Source organism: Alexandromys fortis, unplaced genomic scaffold (assembly GCF_014885135.2).
Source record: "Alexandromys fortis isolate MF-2015 unplaced genomic scaffold, M_Fortis_MF-2015_v1.1 scaffold_34, whole genome shotgun sequence".
In the NCBI taxonomy this organism is placed as follows: Eukaryota; Metazoa; Chordata; class Mammalia; order Rodentia; family Cricetidae; genus Alexandromys; species Alexandromys fortis.
Window position 1 is genome coordinate 13,008,765 of NW_026067933.1, and position 21,218 is coordinate 13,029,982.

The 21,218-nt window shown below is 38.2% G+C and overlaps 1 protein-coding gene across 1 annotated transcript in view; it reads left to right on the plus strand.

Moving 5' to 3' along the window:
* The window catches only part of Thsd7a (thrombospondin type 1 domain containing 7A), a 402,007-nt gene that overhangs the window by 185,832 nt on the left and 194,957 nt on the right, over window positions 1-21,218 (plus strand). The window contains exon 2 of the mRNA XM_050145877.1: window positions 302-1,133. Within this exon, the coding sequence (XP_050001834.1) occupies window positions 302-1,133 (832 nt within the window). The remainder of the gene's footprint in view (window positions 1-301; window positions 1,134-21,218) is intronic.

The following is a 21,218-nucleotide window of genomic DNA, read 5'->3' on the forward strand; positions in this document are numbered from 1 at the left end:
GAGAAACGATCTCTATCTACCTGAAATAAAGGAAATGAATCAAAGCAAACTTTTAGTAATCCCAAAAGGACCTGGAGTGAAATTGCCCCAGCTGTTACCTTATATAGACACCTTGACACAGTTCCCTCTTGTAGAAGTACTCAGGGGCGATCATTACTTTCCAGTCGTCTCGTACAGAGACCTACTTTATAAGATGTCGGGAAAGTTAATGTACTGAGTCTAGAGACGTCTTTCTGAAATGGGAATAGCATGTCACTCTCTTCCTGCAGCACTGCTAACTAACTCTTGTGCTGATTTGTAGGTACCTGGGGACGGTGTATGGGAGATGACTGTGGACCAGGCGGCATCCAATCCCGGTCTGTGTGGTGTGCTCATGTGGAAGGCTGGACAACACTGCCTGCGAACTGCAAGCAAGCTGGGAGACCGAGTACCCAGCAGAACTGTTTCAAGGTGTGTGACTGGCACAAAGAGTTGTATGCCTGGAGGCTGGGACCCTGGAATCAGTGTCAGCCTGTGATTTCCAAAAGCCTGGAGAAAACTCGAGAATGTGTGAAGGGAGAGGAAGGCATCCAGGTGAGAGAGATAACCTGTATCCAGAAGGACAAGGACATCCCCGCAGAGGACATCATCTGCGAGTACTTTGAGCCCAAGCCCCTTCTGGAACAGGCCTGCCTCATCCCTTGCCAGCAAGACTGCATCGTGTCTGAGTTCTCGGCCTGGTCCGAGTGCTCCAGGACCTGTGGCAGCGGCCTGCAGCACCGCACTAGACACGTGGTCGCACCGCCCCAGTTTGGGGGCTCCAGCTGTCCCAACCTCACTGAGTTCCAGGTGTGCCAGTCCAACCCCTGCGAGGCAGAGGAGAGCATGTATAGTTTGCAGGTGGGGCCCTGGAGTGCATGCTCAGTGTCACACTCACGGCAAACCAGGCAAGCCAGGCGTCGCGGCAAGAACAAAGAGCGGGAGAGGGAGAGAGGCAAAGTGGTGAAGGACCCGGAGGCCCGTGAGCTCATCAAGAAAAAGAGAAACAGAAACAGACAAAACAGACAGGAGAACAGATACTGGGACATCCAGATTGGGTATCAGACCAGGGATGTGATGTGCACGAACAAGACTGGGAAAGCCACGGATCTCAGGTAACCTTTTAAGAACATCACCTGTCTCCTGTCTGCAGAAAAAACAGGGCTTCAGACTCACCGTACTGACTCCTGTAGTAACCATGAGGCAGATATTCCCTAGTTCAAGGCTTTTGAGCTTGATTTCATGGTGCAATTTCTCTTTTGTCCATGCATAGGTCCCACATTGCTTTAGGGCTTCTTACAAAATGCAGATTCTTAGGCAGGGCATATGGGGAAGTAGTGGAGCAGTTGCCTAGCATAAAGGAGGCCCAAAGTTCAGTTCCCAGTACCACTAAGAAAAAGCAAGACAGCTTCTTTATACCATCTTTTCTCCTACAACAAAAGAAAGTAGAATAACTCAGAGCTTGGAGTATTGGGATTTTGAACACAGATACTTATCTGAGTAAGTTAACAGAGTAAGGCACACCTGTAATCTCTCCTGGTTTATAGCATTTTCAGAATTACCCTATAAACAAAATATGTTCTTAACAAGCACCTGGGGAACCATAGCTAAGAATAATATTCTCCCACATTTCATAAAACAAAGTAACTCTCTCCAGAGAAGAAAACAGGAAGCGGCGGGAAATAAAGAAAGCAGAGGGTATTTAACCAGTAGTGGCTTAGCTTTGAAAATGTAATTAATTGGCAGTAAGTCCTAGAAGGAAATTATTTGGCAGATTATCCTCTGGTACGTAATGACTACATTATGAGAAGCTACCTCATGTGCGATTCATTTGTTGTGAACACAGCGTTCGTTGAGAATGACAGGAAGGCTCTGATTTCTCCAGACTGACTAAATGTTGCTCTTGGATAAGCCAGATCATCTGGGAGTGGCTATGTGGATCATTTGCATAATTGCCTTTTCTGAAATATTTATGAAGTTATGATTTGGACTCAATCTTAGAAATTACAGCGTCATCACTCAGAATTTGATATCTTATTTACTATAGAATCAGCATTGGGTTGCATTGCTATCTCCTTTATCATGAAATCTGTTCTCCTGATTAAATACATAACATAAATTTCCCTGCTGTCTCAACACATATGCCTTTGCAGAGCAGCTGAAGTCTGAGTCTCGTTGCCCCTGGATATCTTGTGAAAGAGATACAATTTCCTGTTTACTTTGGAGGTTGGAAACCTGAGTAGGATTGTGTGGCATGCCTACTGTTTCCTCAAATAGCACACTGTCTTTATTTTTTTAATTCCTCACCCTCCCTACCTTTACTTCAGCTATTCTTGTTTATTGATTTCATTACTGTGGATTTTCAGATATAGGTAAAAAGATCTTGGAAGAGGTTATAGCTTAAATAAATGAGTAAATAAAAATGAATGATTGATTCATCTAAGCTAAAAACTTTCTCCCACAATACTATTGTTCTGGTTGCCTTTTATTTCATTTCAAGACTTTATGTTACTGGATACTGACCCTCGGGCTGTGTTTATGCTAGGCCAGCACTCTACCATTGATCTACGTGCAGTCCTAGCTGTTGTCTTGAATCTATTTGCCACTGTTCTCCTTTTGGAATTCACACAATTCCATTTCATTTCAGCTGCACAGGAAGTTTCTCATTGTTCCTCTGTAGCCTCTTCCTAATTCTGTTGACTTTGCTAAGCATTTCTGTTTCCCCACCTCCTTACAGCAGCCTCCTTTCATGGATGCGTGTGTATTTGTACTTACACCATTTCATGGATGTGTGTGTATTTGTACTTCCACACTGCATGCATTTTCAATTCACTCCCTATTTGGTCCTTTTTCCCTGATGGTCTTTATCCTGATGGTTCCCCAGGCTTCATCCCCGCAGTAGTACAGTTATCTAAGTTGCTTGACTCCCATTAAGTAACTGAATGAGTCACTAATGAGCAACTTTGAGTTGGCTCCTGCTGTCACTGGGTTAGCATGCTGTAGAGGTTTAATTTAATGTTGAGTACTCGATTAAAAGTATAATTAGGCTATTAGCTTCCATTGCATAAAGGCTATTATTCACATCAGTTGTGTGAATCAAACAAATATACTTAAAGACGTGGGGATTGTCTGATCAGTCACATACTTCCTTTTAGAAATACCACACATGACTATCCCCGTACAGTGATAGCCGCATAAATATTAGTAGGCTATGAAATAAAATAGTGAAATGGCCAACATTTCTCTTCAATATAAATTATTAGGTTATTAATAAGATTAAAATTCTAGTCAAGATGTGACACAAATCAGGTCTTTTGAATACATTTTCTCCAGACTTCACACCACTTCATCAAGGAAGCCAGTACATTAAGGTGTGAACTAGTACAGAGCCACAATCGGGGATTTAGTCACTGAATTTAAAGTCCCTCTCATTGGATCTTTATGACATAAGAGACTAAATAATGATTGAATAAGATTTGCAATATTGCATTCCAGCAGCTAAAATAACTTAGCTAAATAGGCCAGCGATTCATTGGGAATTTCTCTCCAGGCCTGTAAAGTGTTTCAAAGAGTTGCTGCTGAATTGTCTAAGTTAAAGAAAACACATATATCTTGCATTCAGTGAGATCACAATCAATAAAGATGGTGGATGCAAATTACATCTCATTTTTTATGACAGTAAAAAAATCACAGTCTCAATTCTCTACTGATCCAGAAATTTTGCACAGTGTGGTAGTCCAGATGTAGCAGAGATATAAAACTTGAGGAGTCATTGTGTCTTGTCACTTTGTGAGCACTTAAAACCTCAGAGAAGCCTGAATTCTCATGGGGTGAATATGTTGTAGAAGTAATATGCTTTCCCAGTAAGAAATCACTCTGCACAACTAGAGATTAACAAAGGCAAAAGCTTTTTAATATAACACGGTGTGACTCTGGCTAATGCCCAATGTGAAGCTGGCCTCGAATGAATGTAACTGACTTTGGCTTATGCGTTCCACATATATTTTCATCCTTAAATCTTTTGGGTCCAAGTCCAAAGTTATGGTTTGAACATTACACAGAAGCAAGAGGTTGCAAATCTGTCAATGTAGTTGAATGATCAATTTGTACAGTAAACATATTGTCAGAAATATTTCGTAAGTATCCCAGAGTTGTTGTCCAGTGTCACCATGACCAGCTAGCAGAGTTATGCATTCTCTGATAACAGCACAGGGACCTTAATAGCAAACTAGAACTTAATGGTGGCTGTGACCCAGCATTGCCCACTTGAGCTATCCTTAAAGGCATGTTTTTTCATATGGGGACGGGCTTAATGGCTGGTTTTAAGTCAGGGTTGTCTCCTTTATAGGGAAGGAGCCCAATTTGAGGTCCATCTTGATGAATAAACAATAGTAGAAACTTTTTCAGCAACCTTAAACTTCAAATGTGGCACAAATTTCTTTCTCAGCTCCAAAAAAGCCTGTATAGTACACTATTTATCATCTAGTCATATTGGAAGTCATGCTCCTTAACCAAATTCTACTTACTATCATTCAGTATTTCCAAGGCAAGTGTATTAGTGAATCCTCCATAGCATCAAGTTTCTCCTGCATCAAATGAGTAGCATTTCCTTGCTACTTATTAGGGTCTGGGATAAGATTGCTCAAACACCCCTGAGTTATGTTTAAAAATTCTTGAAGGTAAGCCTGAACAAGGAAACTCATCATCAGTGTGTCAAGTTGTCAAAGGTTGCACAAAATAGTTTTAAGAAGAAATTAATTATCAATTCACTTACTTATAATATTTGATCCATATCCTCTGGGAAACATATATACAAATATCATTTTTGCTGGAATATTATGGGGCATCTGGACATCTTCACATATTTAAACATATTGCCTTTTGAAGTAACTAGGTGAGTATGCTAGATCTACACAATGGTAAAAACTGAATCAATGGGTGAGGTTGTGAGAATCACTGTACACAGGAGGACATAAGTTTCTTTCAGTGCAGCAGTGACTTTTAGCCAGATTTAAATAGAAATCTTACTCAGACTAGGAAGTGATGTATGTAAAGCATTTTTTTCTAGAAAATCAAAAACATTAAAGAACAGTATGATCCTAAACTGGAAGGAAAGTCAGTGTTCAAACAGAAGCTAGGACATTAAAATGATGCTAGGACAATGCTTTGTGGCAGGCGGCCATCTCCAGCCTGCAGTGAGCTCAGTCCTAATTTGAAACTTCTATAAGAGCCACTTCAGTCTGCGTTGTTGCTTGCTGAAGTAGAGACTCCCATCTGCATATTAAGTCATAAGTTTCGGGAATGGCTAGGAAGTGTGCTGTAAGGAAAACAAGACACATTTAGTGGAAGAACTTGACAGCTTTAGAAAGTACCTTCCATCTAAATGCACTTTGTTGTGTCACATTTTCTAACAAAGGCAATTAGTTGTAATTACAAGCCCACTGGAAACATTGCCAAAATAGTGGGAAATTTGGCCCAAGAGATTCCTGAGGGAATAAGAATGAATTTGGGTTTGAAACGGATTTTTGGTGTTTAAATCAAAGAAGTAGATTTATCCAGTACTGGGAAAATTCCATAAAACAAAACTTATGTACAAATAAAAAAGTAAATACATAAAAACCAGAATAATACAATAACATGTAGAAATACTGACAAAATATCTCTCATTACTGTTAACTGAGTTCATTCTTATGTGCCTAGAAAATAAACCACTGTTAGGATTTTCCTGCGGGTCCCCAGCAGCTCACACAGGTCCCAGTACCTGGTCCTGAGCAGCAGGTCCCTGATAGGGAGAGCTGCCAGCCACAGGCAGGGCCCAGCCATGGGGTTCTGGGCTGGTCCCGGCGATGGTGAGTCCCCAGAAGGTGCAGGTTCCCAGCAGCAAGCAGCTGGGCAGGGGAGCGGGTGGGAGACACATAGTACACAATAGAATTGGATATTTATTACTTAAAGGAGGGGGGAAGAAGGAGAAGAGGACAGAGAGAGAGAAAGGGGGGTAAGCAGAGAAGTGGGGAGAGAGGCAGAAGCGAAGGTTCCTCTCCGAGAGGAAGACAGAAAAGAGAGCGAGTTCAGGCTGGAAGCTGAAGATCAGCCTGCCTCAGTGGATGGGAGAGGAAGTGGACGTGGCTTGTACGAACAATCATAGCACCCACAGCATGTCAAATGACGGGGGTAGTGGTCCTTATAGGGCTTTCTGGTTATTTTTTCATAGTCAGGAATTTTGTAGCACAACCTCTCTTATCTTTAATTGTTAATCAGAAAGTTATATTGCTGTTCAACAAAATCAATGTCTTCATGTCTTATTTTACTTTAAAATGCCAGTTGTTAACTGATCCAGTATTTGTCTCTAGTACTGCTTTCTACAACAACAACAATAATAATAATAATAATAATAATAACAAAAAGCTTGAATATAAACTGTACATGGTGCTGGAAATCTTTAATCCCATTACTCAGGAAGCAGATTAGCTGATGTCTGTGAGTTTGAGGTGAGGCCAGGCTGATCTACACAGAGAGAGTCCAAGATAGGCAAGGCTACATTTAGAAACCCTGTCTCAAAACAGAAAAGTAAAAAGTCAGTTAATTAATTGATTAATTAATTGGTACATAACTATAAAGTTGTAGGCATGAAAGTAACTCAGAAAACTGGCCAAAACAAGTAGAGAAATTAAAGTAACAGATGACAGGGAAAATTGAGTACAAAGCTGGTGAAATAGATCAGAATGCAAAGGAGTTTCTGGAAAAGCTTGGCCACCTGAGTTTGATCCCCCAACCCTACATAAAGATAGAAGGAAAAAGAACTGACTTATCGCAATTGTTTGTCCTCTGACTTCCATATGAAGGCTATGACATTCACACCCTGTTGTCCTTCCTCAACCCCTACCCATGTCTTCTCCTGTGTGTGTACACACACAAACACATACAATAATAGCAAGAAATTTTCTGGAAACAAATGCTATATAAGAATAGAGAAATTGTGACCTCAATTTAGTGCTATTCAATGTAGTTTTGAGTAAGTCATGTAAATTTTCTGCAATGCAATAGTGTTTCTATAAAATTGTATGTGGGTAGGGAGATGAGGGGGAAAACAATTTGTAAAAGAGTTCCAAATTATGTGATACCAGCAAACCTTTAAAAAAAAAGCATCACAGCCAGACGTTGGTGGAATATGCCTTTAATCCCAACACTTGGGACGCAGAGGCAGGCAGATCTCTGTGAGTTCAAGGCCAGCCTGTTCTACAAAGTGAGTGCCAGGATAGGCTCCAAAGCTATACAGAGAAACTGTATCTTGAAAATAAAAAACAAAAACAAAACACTGTCAAAAATTGTGGACATAAAATCTTACATATTTTCCTTAGGAGAAAATACATTCACTTCTAGCATGTCCTCCAGATCAGTTCATCCTGAAGCAGGGTGAATTTCTAAGCCGTGAATCTGGAGCCCCAGCAGGGCAGCCTGTGTGTGCCTGTGAGGGCTTCACTCGCTTGATGTACTATGTGGCTACTGGGGCCCTTCCCTGCACTAAGACTTAGAGAACTGATGAAATTGCAAATTTAATTCTACCCTTACCAAAAAGAAGGGAGAAAATTACCTGCTATTTAAGGCAGCATTGACTCCTTTTAGGTTATTCAGAATCCATTTATAAAATTACAATTTCCTGTGCGTGCATAACAGGCTTTTAGATTTACAATTTTCCTTTAGTATCCAGTGTTGACATGCCTGTCAGATGGCCCTCCTCGCATCTTACAAGCTTGCCTCTGCTTCCTCTTGATTATGCTAAGAATCAGTGTGACTATTTCTGCTTCTTAAAGAATCAATAGCTAACAAGAAGGCCTCACTCCTCTCAGAAGGTAGAGCTGTCAGGTAGGTGTATTAAGCCAGAGGTATGAAAGAGCCATTCTCTGCCATTCTCCAGCCAGCTTCTGTGTCCCAGGAGGGTCTGTGAGCAGAATATTCATGAGGCTTCCTAGTTCTTTTCTCTCTAGGACTCTACCAAAGGAAGGACAATAGTATTACAGAAGGGGGGAAAAGGGAGCCCTTAGAATCAGTCATGGTGAATTTCTCTGAAAAAAAAAAAAAGGCAGCTGTCTCTTCAGCTCTAGGTCTGCTTCAGGTTCTGAGAAAACCCTTCCCCTTGATCCATTTGTCATTCTAAAGCACAGTTTTTTGCAGTGCCCTGCTCTAATGTGCTTCATCATTACTAGGAGAGTTATCTCTTTTGTAAATAATAGTTTTTCCTCTTTTCTGCTGCCCTGACTAAGTGACAGCTACATGAGAGAACAATGTTGGAACCTCAAGCTGAACATTGGAACACATACTTAAAGCAAAGCTTCATTTTCAGGAACTTATTGTTTCATTATAACAGTTGCTCCTAAAGGACCAACAAGATATAGAGGTGCCAAAGGAGAGCTCATACAGGCAAAGAACAACCAAGGCAGTGATCTCTTTCTGGGAGGAATTTGATGGGTTCCAGAGGGATACTATTAAATTTTTTTATTAATCCTGAATAAGTTGCTCAGAGTTGAGGGGTGATGAGTGAAGAATATGGGAACAGGAAATCAACAGCGCTGAAATCTGGAGGCCAATGGCAGTTCATTGTGCAGGGTTGTCACGTTCATGTGTTCCTCATGTGTCAGACTAAGCTGGAGGGGAGGAAGAGTTAGCATCTGTTGTAACTTATAGAGCTTGTGAAATCCACCTTAAATATTTGGACCTTATATCTCTTGACTCAAACATCTCCACAGTTATTAAGCATGTCCCAATGTGTGTTTGTGTGTGTGTGTGTGTTATTTACTGATGCGTTGTGATGTGGGAGTTATTTCTTTCTAATCTGTTGCTTTCATTGGTTAATTAATAAAGAAACTGCCGTGGCCCATTTGATAGGCCAACCCTTAGGTGGGTGGAGTAAACAGAACAGAATGCTGGGAGAAAGAAAGCCAAGCCAGGCAGTCGCCATGATTCTCCCACCTGACACAGCCGCAGGTTAAGATTTTCCCTGGTAAGACACCTCGTGGGCTACACAGATTATTAGAAATGGGTTAGATCAATATGTAGAGCTAGCCAATAAGAGGTTGGAACTAACGGGCCAGGCAGTGTTTAAAAGAATACAGTTTCTGTGTAATTATTTTGGGTATAAAGCTAGCCATGCAGGCAGCCACATGCCAGGAATGTACCCCGCTGCTCCTACTGCAACAGCATTGTAAACAGAGACATATTAAAACATGTTGTGTGTATGAAAATAAGAACAATTAAATTTAAGGTAAAGAAATAAGAAAATAATTAGCTTAATAATCATCATAGATTTATACTACATTTAACTTTTACTGAGTATATGTGTGTGTGTATACATGCACTTTTATGTGAAGGTAAGTACACACATGGAAGCATGCATGTGGAAGCCAGAAGATGAACCTAAGATGTCCTTCCTCAGGTACTACCATTTTGGTGATGACATAGGGTGTCTCATAGTTAGGAGCTAAACTGGCTGGCAACAAGCACCAAGTATCCATCTGCCTCTTCCTCTCCAACACCACGATTGCAAATGTGCCCAGTGTTTTTCACATAGGTTCTAAGGCTAAAACTCAGGCCCCACTGGATGCAAAGTATGAATTTAATGTAATTTAGTATGAATTTTATCTCCCCAATACCTTTCTGGGGTTGTAAGGTAAACTATATTAGTAAATTTTAATTTATTAGGTATATATGTACATATGTATGTGTGAGGTTTGTGTGTGCGTGTGTTTCTGTGTGTGTGTACACTTACTGAGGAAGCTTATTCTCAGTCTCAACAAATATGGACATGTTTCAAAACATGAATTGAATCCATTAAAAATTAATCGAATAATTTAATTCTCCCTCATGAGGAACAACTTCTTTGGATCTGATCAGATAGCTTTTTTGCACCTTTTTATAAGGTTGGTGCACAGCCATAGTGTTAATCTCTTTTGTCTTCGTTTGTCTGTCCCCAGAGTGTAATAGTAGAAAAGAAATAAAGCATATACTTGTCTACAATCAGTTAGAAGGAAACATGCCCATTCATGTTCTTTCTACCAAGGGTGTTTACATTCATTTCAAAATACTAAAGCACCAAATAGTGAGAACAAATGCTAAGAAACATAGCTTCTCCACTGAACTAGTGCTGGGATCTAAAATATCCACTGTGGTAAAATTATAAGGAAGGACATCTCCTGTTCATTATTTAAGGCCCCACTTTATACCATTAATTAACTACAATCCATTTTTCTTAAAATTTGTGGTTGAATTTATGGATAACCCCACCTTCCTCTTTTCATCCAAATTTGTGTCTACTTTCTTCTGTTTTATTCCTCAACTTGATTTCAACTTCATTTTCCTTAAGAAAATAACTAGAAAACAAATGAGTAGGTGGCCCATCCTTCGTATATATGGTCATAAATGAACATGTCTACTTATATGTGTAAATGGCTATAATCCATACAGGGCTAGGTAAACTGTTGTTTAACAGAAAGAATCAAAATTAACCAGTACAGTTTCTACTCACCTAAAATAATGCTTACCATGTATTCAGTTCCCAGAAAACACTGAAATTTAAAGGAGTTTTTTTTTTCGATTTTAGAGCTTGAAACATTTAGAAAATTACAAGGTGTCAACTGAGAGCTATGGTAATGGTAATTCTTTGAGCTTATGAAACATGAAAGAAGGTTGCCAAAAGGAACGTTGGATTCAATTAAGAGAATATAGGCTTATGTTTATTTCATGAGACACTATTCCGAATATGTATCAATATTACAGTGCCTGATAAACACCAAGCAATTGCTATCACATTGTTAAAATAATATTTTCCAATTAAAATTAGAAAATTTACCATTTTTAACATTGTAAGTACATATTGGTGCTTCTTTGTAATTATTTATTTAGCTTAATGCTTCACAAATAAGCATACTTGTTTGTATTCCCTTTTACTTCTGTTTTTTACACCTTTAATTAATTAATTTTTATTTATATGATGTTTGTATATTAGGAACATATATGGCATGGCATGCATGTGGAGGTCAGAGGGCTTTGGGAGTCAGTTCTCTCCTTCCATTAAGAATTCATAGGATACAATTTTTTTGGGAGCATTCACAGGAAGTATTTTTACCCATTGGCCCATCTCACCCACCCTGCTTTCAAATCTTGAGTCAATTAGGGTAGGGTAGTTTGTCACTAGTGTCACTTAGATGTTGTTCATAAAGAAGGAATTAGGATTCCTATTATGAATGTCTATCTTGTAACTTCTAACAATTCCAACCATCAAAGTGAACATCAGGTTAGCTTCCCAATTCAAAGGTAAAACTATATCACAGCCAAAATGTCTTTACCTCCTTCAAACTTCTCTAGGTCACTCTTTAAATCACTTTAGAGAGGTGTGATTGACATGTAAAAGCCATACATATATAATATATATTTATTTGTTCATAACAGTGTTTTTCTGATTACACTAAAATTATAATGAAACTTTAAAATCTGTACCACCTAGTGCTGCTGTGGTCATTGGACTATAACAACATTGCTTTGCTCATATGTTGTCATTATGCTGGGGTGAGAACATTGTACTGCCAGTCAAATAAAGGCATAGCACATGCAATAACGAATAATAGGTATGAAGTAGGCTATACTATCTAAGTTTTTATACATACATTTTCTAATGTCTGCAGGTGAACTAATCAATTAATGATGCCTCTCTCGGAAGAAATTCATATCCCTAAGCAACATCTAAAGCAGGCTGAGTTTAGTGATAAGAATGTATAAAATTATATACTTTGCCTCACAATGTTTTGTCCAACCCTTTCTATTGTTACATAGGTTTTATTAATATTTTGTGTGTCAAGAATATCTAAGATCTATTCTCTTACAAATGATAAGTATGAAACACAGCCTGGACTGTTCTTGTGAAAGTGAGGACTCTGTGCTGGGAAAATTGAAGAAAAAGGAACTGTAACCTGTAGAGGGATATTTTAAGTATTTGATATTCAAGTTACAGGAAGAGATTTGGAATTTGAACTAACCTTAAATCAGATCAGAGATATTCCTGCATAATCTTCTCCCAATGCACAAACTTAGTGTAGTTCTTTCCAATCTTCTCACATTTCTTGGTGAATTTATAAAAACCTCATAGTTCTGTTTGACTCCTTGCTTGAGACATTGTGAGAGCAAGTTTCCTATGGGAACCGGCACTCCCTCCAGCAGAATGGACTTTGATTGGGGTAGTGACCTTGGAGCTCCTTGGCAACAAAAGTGATCTCACCCATTGTTTTCACATATTTGCCGGGATTTGGCAAGCTCCACATCACTAGTAATGACTTTTCCTCTGACAAATAAATCAATAAGGTTTTTAAATGGGAGGAAACACTTCAAAAGGAAAAAATAATTCCCATAGGATAAGGAATTAAATAAATCTTTGTAAAGCTCTATTTGTATAATCTAATTAAGAATACACTAGCTTGCAGAGTTTACTGACAAGTTGCTTTACAGTTTCATGTGTTGGGTTTTTTTATTTACTTAGCTTTTGAAATTGTTATTCATTCATTGATTACATGATTTTAGGTTTCTTTTCATACTTGGATTACACAGTGTTCTTTATTTTTCTAATTACATAATTTCATCATGTGAGAGATTGTGTTTGAGAGACACTTTGTCTTATGTTGATTACAAATATGTGTGCACAGACACTAGATTTTAAAAGGATGTAATCATGGTAACGTTTTTGAGAAGTACTTGCTGGGTTCAGAATGATTTTAGATAAACAAAATTACTGTGCTCTGTTTAATACAAGCAGCCTCTGGACTGTAAAGTCTCGGGAATGCCCACCCAGCCATGTGTAGTGTAGTGTTCTGAAATAAGCAAAGCAAGTTTGTGATGAAGACAGTCCTTGAAGACTACAAGGAGCCCAGATATTAGCTGGAATGCTAATTATTCTCCTTCACTTTATAAACAAACATTTGAAAAAGACACAAGCAGATGAAAGCGAAACCACATCCATAGAGGTATAAACATGCACAGACTGCCACTGGGGAGTAGATGTGAACTAAGTCAGACACTGAAATAAATACATATATCCATACACAAATAGTAGATATGAGTTTGTTAGAAACTGTTTTCAGCTGTCTGACATGTGACTGCATTTGGATAGTGTGCTGGTACAAGTTGAAACTCACAAAGTTTTTCAGTTTGTATTAAACACTGACTTCTCTGCCATGTTCTAATTCTTCATGGCATTATATAGTAAAACTGTGTAGGAAGTAAATGAACCAAAACACACTCCAAAGTTTCAATTCTGTATAATGCCTCGTCCCTGCACTTGAACTTTTAATTTTATCAGCATAATAGAAAATAATATGTAATGTAGTGATAAGTCCCACCCCTTAGGGGGCGTGCTCGCCTCTGGCTAATGTTTACCTATAAATCTGGTGAGCATGCTCACAGCGCTTGCTTTTGCTTTCCTGGTCTCCACGGGAACGGTGGTTCTGTAAGTCTATTTCTCCATTAAAGCTGTATATATTTTTACAATCTGTCTGCATTCGTTTACGCCGTTACATTTTGGCGCCCAACGTCGGGCTATTTTGCCCCCGACTCAAGCGCATAGCCCGCTCGCTAACACAGCACACTCCCGGGTGCCATTTTTTAGTTTGTGACTCAGGCCCCAGTGCCGAGTCTGAGATACACTTGGCCACAATGTAAAATAGTTCAATGATTAGAATCTAAGTTGATGAAGGTATTTTGTATTGTCAATGCCTTACACATGGTAAAAAGAAAAAGCATTTAATGAACAGATAAATCAAACGTAAAAACAATTAGGGATCTAGGAGAAGGACTGCTTCTAACTTAGCTACAGTCATTTGAAAGGCTGATACCTTGGTTGTGGGTCTCTGCATCTGGTTCCATCAGACACTGGATGAAGGTTCTATGATGACAGTTAGGGTAGTCACCACTCTGATTACCAGGAAGGCCAGTCCGGGTACCCGCTCCACCATTGCTAGGAGTGTTAGCTGAGGTCATCCTTGTGGATTCTTGGGAATTGGCTCAGCACCAGGTTTCTCTCTAACCCCATAGTTGCTCTCTTTATCAAGATCTCTCTTCCATTGCTCTCCCACACTGCCCCTTTCCCCTCTCAACCATCCTGTTCCCCCATGGTCTCATCTCCCATCCATCCCCTCTCCTTTCCAGCTCTCCCTCACTGTAAATCCATCTCATCTAATTCCCCTTCTCAGGGAGATCCATGTATCCCTCTTAGGGTCTTTCTTGTTAGCTTGCTTCTCTGGAGCTGCAGATTGTAGTCTGGTTACACTTTGCTTTACATCTAAGATCCAATTATATTTGAGCACATACCGTGTTTGTCTTTCTGAGTCTAGGTTACCTCACTCAAGATGGTTTTTCTAGTTCTATTCATTTACCTGAAAAAAAAAATCATTTTTTTTATAGCTGAGTAATACTCCATTGTGTAAATGTACTACATTTTCTTTATTCATTCCTTGGTTGAAGGGCATCTAGGTTGTTTCCAGGTTCTGATTCTTATGAATAATGCTGTTATTAACATTGATAAACAAGTGTCCTTGTAGTATGATTAAGTATCCTTTGGGTATATGCCTATTAGTAGTTATGTTGAATCTTGATATCAATTGATTCCCAATTTTCTGAGAAACTGCCATAATGATTTCTAAAGTGGTTGTACCAGTTTGCACTCCCACCAACAGAGGAGTGTTCCCCCGACTCAACATCCTCTCCAAAGTAAACTGTCCTTAGTATTTTTTATCTTAACCATTCTGACAGGTGTAAGATGGTATCTTAGAGTTGTTTTAATTTCATTTCCCTGATAACTAAGGATTTGAGCAATTCCTTAAATGTCTTATGGCCATTTGAGATTCTTCTGCTGAGAATTCTTTGTTTAGCTCTGTACCCCACTTCTAACTGGATAAATTTGTATTTTGATGTCTACTTTCTTGAGTTCTTTATATATTTTGGAGATCAGTCCTCTGTTCTATATGGGAATAGTGATTATCTTTTTCCATTGTGTAAGCTGTCATTTTGTTTCATTTACTGTGTTTTTTTGCATTACAGAAGATTTTCAGTTTCAGAAGTTTCATTTATTGATTGCTACTCTCAGTGTCTGTGCCACTGGTGTTATATGTAGAAAGTAGTCTCTGGTGCCAATGCATTCAAGGCTACTTCTGACTTTCCCCTTCTATAAGGTTCAGTGTAACTAGATTTATCTTGAGGTCCTTGATACATTTGGACTTGAGTGTTGTTCATGGTGACAGATATGGATCTATTTGCTCTCTTCTACATGTTGACATCTAGTTATATCAGCATCATTTGTTAAAGATGTGTTCCTTCTTCCATTGTAACATTTTGGCTTCTTTGTCAAAAATCAGGTGTTAATAGGTATGTGGATTAATGTCAGGGTCTTCAATTCCATTCAATTGGTCCACGTATCTGTTTTTATGCCAATGACAAGTTTTTTCTATTACTATAGCTCTATAGTAGAGTTGAAGTCAGGGGTAACTGACAGAACCAGATGTAGCCATCTACAACCAAACATCAGGATGAGCTTCAGGAATCCAATCGAAGAGAGGGAGAAGGTAATATATGAGCAAGGAAGGACAAGATCATGATGGAGAAATCTGCAGAGACAACTGAACCAAGCTCATGGAAACTCAGGAACTATAGACTGACAGCTATGGAGCCTCCATAGGACTGAACTTGACCCTCCATGTGTGGGAGAGGGTGGTGAAGCTTGGACTATCTGAGAGGGCCCTGGCAGTAGCGCCACGATCAATCTCTGGTGCATGAGCTAGTTTGTTGGAGCCCATTCCCCGTGGTGGGATGACATGCTCAGCCTTAATGCAGGGAGGAGGGGCTTGGTACTGCCCCAACTTAATGCACTAAACTTTATTGACTCCCCGTGGAAGCCCTTACCCATTGGGAGGAGTGGAAAGGAAGTTAGCTGAAGGTGAGGCAAGGAGGGTGGGAGGAGAGGTGGAGAATTGTGGTTGGAATGTAAAATAAAATTTAATATATAAAAAGTAAAGAAAGGAAGGGAACGGAAGGGAAGGGAGGGAGGGAGGGAGGGAGGGAGGGAGGGAGGGAGACTAGCTGATACCATTTGATTGGTTCTTGGGAAGAGTGCTCCCTACCCTAGTCATGTAAAATAACACTCCAAGTCAGCCCACAGTTTAAAATAATCTTGGCACTGTTGTGAGCAATTTTTTGACAGAGACAGGAAAGTTACTAGTTATACTGCATTGAACTGGTGACAGAAAAGCAGCAAACAACCTTGGCAGGAAGTCTAACAGCACTGACAATCATTTTGGATTCTCCTCCAGTAATCTAGGGAGAAAAATCATGTCCATGGGCAGGAATGGCATGGCATGGAAAGCTTAATTGGTGCAAGGTTCCAACACTGGAAATAGACAATGGAGGAGGAACTCAGTATGAAATACAACAGTAACAATTTCCATGTAACAGTTTTGTTTTATCTTCTGATTGCTGCCTACCAGCAACCTCTGATCCCCAAGATTTTGGTAAATAAAAGAAAACTGTAGAATAGTCAGGATTCCTTGCCAATAACTGAAACATTAAGGAGAAGTTTCTGGACTTTTCTGGCACTCTATTATTTCATGTCTCAAATTATACACAAAATTCAAAGTGTATATTTTTATCTGGACTGCATATCCTCAGTAGAGCAAAGCTTGAGACACTGTGAATGACTACAAGTATCTGAGGCCTGAGAATCAAGTATCCTAAAACTTGAGTTTTGGCTGTACCTGTCTATGACTTCATGATAACCACCAAGATTTCATTCAACACATATACATGGCCAAGTATGCTGGCTTAGAACCTTTGATTCTCTAATTATGTGTGCTAGCCAGATCCTTCATGTCCAGATTTTCTCTTCTTGGTTTTGAAAAGTTACTTTGTTTTTCTTTTCTAATTCCTGTCCTGTACATTTGTTTACTTTTTTCATCCTTAGTGAAATGGGAGGAAAATATCTGCCATCAGCATGTAACATAGTCCCTTTCTTCAACATATTGAATAAATGGGAAAAGACTAATCAATGAAAAGTGGGTTGCGTACATCAGAAAGAATGGGTATAAGGCAAGAGGCAAAAGAGTGTCTTGAGTTTCAAAAGTTGAAACAAGCCTGCCTCAAGCCAGCCTGCTTTAAAGAAGTACATGACTGAACATAGTGGACAATGAGGACTACTGAGACCTCAAGAACAATGGCAATAGGTTTTTGATCCTACTGTACCTATTGGTTTTGTGGGAGCCTAGGCAGTTTGGATGCTCACCTTACTAGATCTGGATGGAGGTGGGTGGTTCTCAGACTTCCCACAGGGCAGGGAACCCTGATTGCTCTTTGGGCTGACACGGGAGGGGCACTTGATTGGGAGAGGGGGAGTGAAAGGGGAGGCGGCTGGGGGGAAGAGACAGAAATCTTTAATAAATAAATAAATAAATAAAGTAAAAAAAAGTGAAAATGATTTATAAGTTTATTAAAAGTTTAAAGATATTTAGTGTACAATGAAATGTTAAATAGAAAAAAAACTATATTTTGTGGCCACTATTCCTATTATGTTAAAAATAAAATGTTTATGAGATCCCATAAAAAAAAAAGAAGTACATGACTTCCAAGGCTCACTCATTACTTAGGAGGTATAGGCAATGGACAGTTATTGAGGAATAGGGAAATAGTATTTCTGCAGATATGTCCACTACGCGTAAGTGGAAGATCCAACAACCATGCAGATGTAAGCAGAACTCAATGTAATTAGTGGGTTTTAAACATAACATGACGTCAGGAAGGGTCACATTGGGAGATAAATGCAGAAAGTTGGAGAGAAGAAATAAGGATTTATGATCATATTTCATGTGCATGCAATTCTCAAAAATAAAATAAATTTTGAAAGGAAATAGACTAGGAATATAATACAAAACAAGGTTTGTTTCTGTTTTGAGACAGGGTTTTGTATCTCAGTTTAGGATGGCCTTAAACTAATAACCTTCCTGCCCCAGCCTTCTCAGCACTGGATCCCATGTGAGTACCTCCACACCCAGCTCCAAAAGGTCTTTCAACAAGAAATGCACTCTATGATGATAATTATATTCAAATCAAAATAAGTCTTTATATTATTTCATTTAAATGTTATAGAAAGTGAGAATTTTGCATCACTTAATTTAATTCTAAATCAAATGTAACTTTAATGATTTTCTTACACAGACAAGAAGACTGAAACATTCACTTTCAGTTTTTTACGCCCAAATTTAGTATCCAGCTTAAACTTGCTTATAGATACATATCTATATAGACAGCTCACATATGTATATACACATATATTTCATACCTACACACAGTGGAAAAAGGATAAAAAAGAATTGACTGTTACACTGAGGAATCTCATATCTTCTCCCTTTAAGGTTATTCATCATATACGCTTGTGTAGTCAATGAACAGATAAAAAGCATCTAATATTACCTAATCTTTTCCTTGAAAAAGTCTTTGAATGATGTTGATTTTGGTGGTCTTCTTCCATATGGTTTATATATTCTGAATCTATCAATATTTTACATTTAAATATGTATATATAGCAATGGTTGAGAGAACAGGCACAAAATTATGTATTCCATTTTTTTGGCTCTCCCTTGATAGGGAAAGTTAAACTTCCATGCACCATACACTCTGTCATTTTAGAAACTATCTCTATAAAGTAGGAATCATACCGGGCTTTTATTTTGTTCATGGTAGTTGGTTGGTTACTTAAAATAACAAAATAGTTACATAATCTAGTCCTGACTCTAATATACGTCTCCTCACAATACAAATAGTAAGTAATACTGAGTAAACACATTGAGATATTTAGGGATGTTAAAAAGAGAAATTAGGACAAGAGACTCCCTGGTGGTACTTTTTTAGGTAAACTTTTTTTTTTTTTTTTTTTTTTTTTTTGCTCAGTCAGAGAGAGGTCTAGTGCCCTTGATCAAAAGTATTTGGAAAATAAGATATTGGACACAAGAGGAATGGTCTTGTGCCACTTGCATAATAAAATCAGGTAGCCTAGATTCAAGGAAGAACTCTGCCACTCCCTTCTTCACTCCAAAATGGAACAGTATTCCCATAGTTGCACATATAAGAGGATTATTATAAGAATACGCAAGGTTATGCATGTAAAAGCTGGGAAAGAGAAAATGGCTTTGAAAAACAATTAATAATAAAAGATAGCTTTAAAAATAATTAGATACTAAGAATCAAAGATAGTGCTGAATAAAAATAGGCAAGTAGATAACATAATAACTGTTAACTACTTAGGCTTTCTAAATAGAGTAATATGCATGGCCAAGAATCAGCATATACATATATGTGTGATCCCACAAATTAAAATCTTGCTTAGATCTATTTTTAATATATTAGAATAGAATAAATTATTAGCAAAATAGATTCATATTATGTAACAATATGTTTTTATTTTGCCCAAGTCACAAAATTTCTGATTCTATTTATACTAGCTAAGAGAGCCATTTTAAATTTAAGAAATATCAAATATATCACTTAAGAGGTATTATTTTTAACTTTAATTTTGGAGCAGAAAATAAAATTATTTTGTGCAAAAGTCATTCTCTCATGCCAAGGATATGTAAAGATCATGTTTGTGGTATTGGTGATGTTTAAGAAATTAAATGTTTATCTGTGATTGCCAAGATCATGGAGCATTTTGACCTTAAAGTAAGATATTGAACTTAGTGCTGTATCACAGATGTGCTTTTCTTGCCTATCATTAATTTAGCCCTTCACTTTAAGCATGACCTTCTAAAGAAACCTGGATATAAAGCAGATTTTGTTCTAATTACTTCTTGAAATGCCAGCTGTTTGTATCTGGAGAATCTTCCACACAGAACTCTATGACTTGTGAAAATATTCAAAATACCAGAGACTGGCTCACTTAAACAAAAGAAAAATTACTGTTAAACATCTATTAGAATTGCAATTAAGAATATTTGCAGGGAGAAAGTGTAAAGCTAAAATAAAAATATTAATTGCTGTCAGAATTAGTGTTTTTATTATTGTTTTAGAACATTTTTCTTTTTGAGAATTTCACATATAAATACTATGTTTACATCATTCTTCAGCTCTAAATCCTCCTGCCCCTGAAACTCTTTCTCAAGCTCATAACTTCTTATTTGGTTGTTGCAATACACATATATTAATATATACTGTATACATATATTATACTGTGTATATTTATATATTAAATATTATATATAGTGCAACTTGCTGAACCCTCTTAGTGTTGCTCATATGTACATGTTTAGGACTGACCACTGGGGTTGCTTAACATAGCAGCAAGCTTGTCCCTGAAGATTATGGATTCTTCTTTACATAGGAGCCATTAATTGCCTCTAATTCTTCATGTAAGGGTGAGGCCTTGTACCAATGCAGGTGGACATGTCATGCATTACTGCAGCTTGCAACATTCAAAACTGGCTAACACTGTTCATTGCTTTTCTACTCTGGAAGTGTGCGTAACACCTTCCTTCACTGTGCAAGCCATTAAGGACTAAGCTTCCAGGTCACAGCCAGCTTTATTTCTCTGTGTTCTAAGACCCAACTGTGTAGTGTCTTCAGCAGTAGGAATTCCTTTTAAATATAGAGTATATTCTTTTTAAATATAGATTGTATATGGACTTGCTGTGTTGATGGAGAGGCAAGCTGCTTCCCGCCACCCGGCTAGCTTTACCAGAAATAATTACACGGAAACTGTATTCTTTTAAACACTGCCTGGCCCATTAGTTCCAGCCTCTTATTGGTGAGCTCTTACATATTGATCTAACCCATTTCTAATAATCTGTGTAGCCCACGAGGTGGCTTACCAGGGAAGATCTTAACCTGCAGCTGTGTTGGTTGGGAGAATCATGGCGACTGCCTGACTCGGCTTCTTTCTCTCAGCATTCTGTTCTGTCTACTCTGCCTACCTAATTTTCTATCCTATCAAGCCAAGTAATTTTCTTTATTAGTTAACGATTGAAAGCAACAGATAGGATACAAGACCCACCTCCATCATTTCCCCTTTTTCTGTATAAACAAAAAAGATAGGCTTTAACTTTAACATAGTAAAATTACATATAACAAAACAGTTATAAAGTAAGAATTACAGTTACAATATTTATATCTATTTTATCTTTTATCATAAC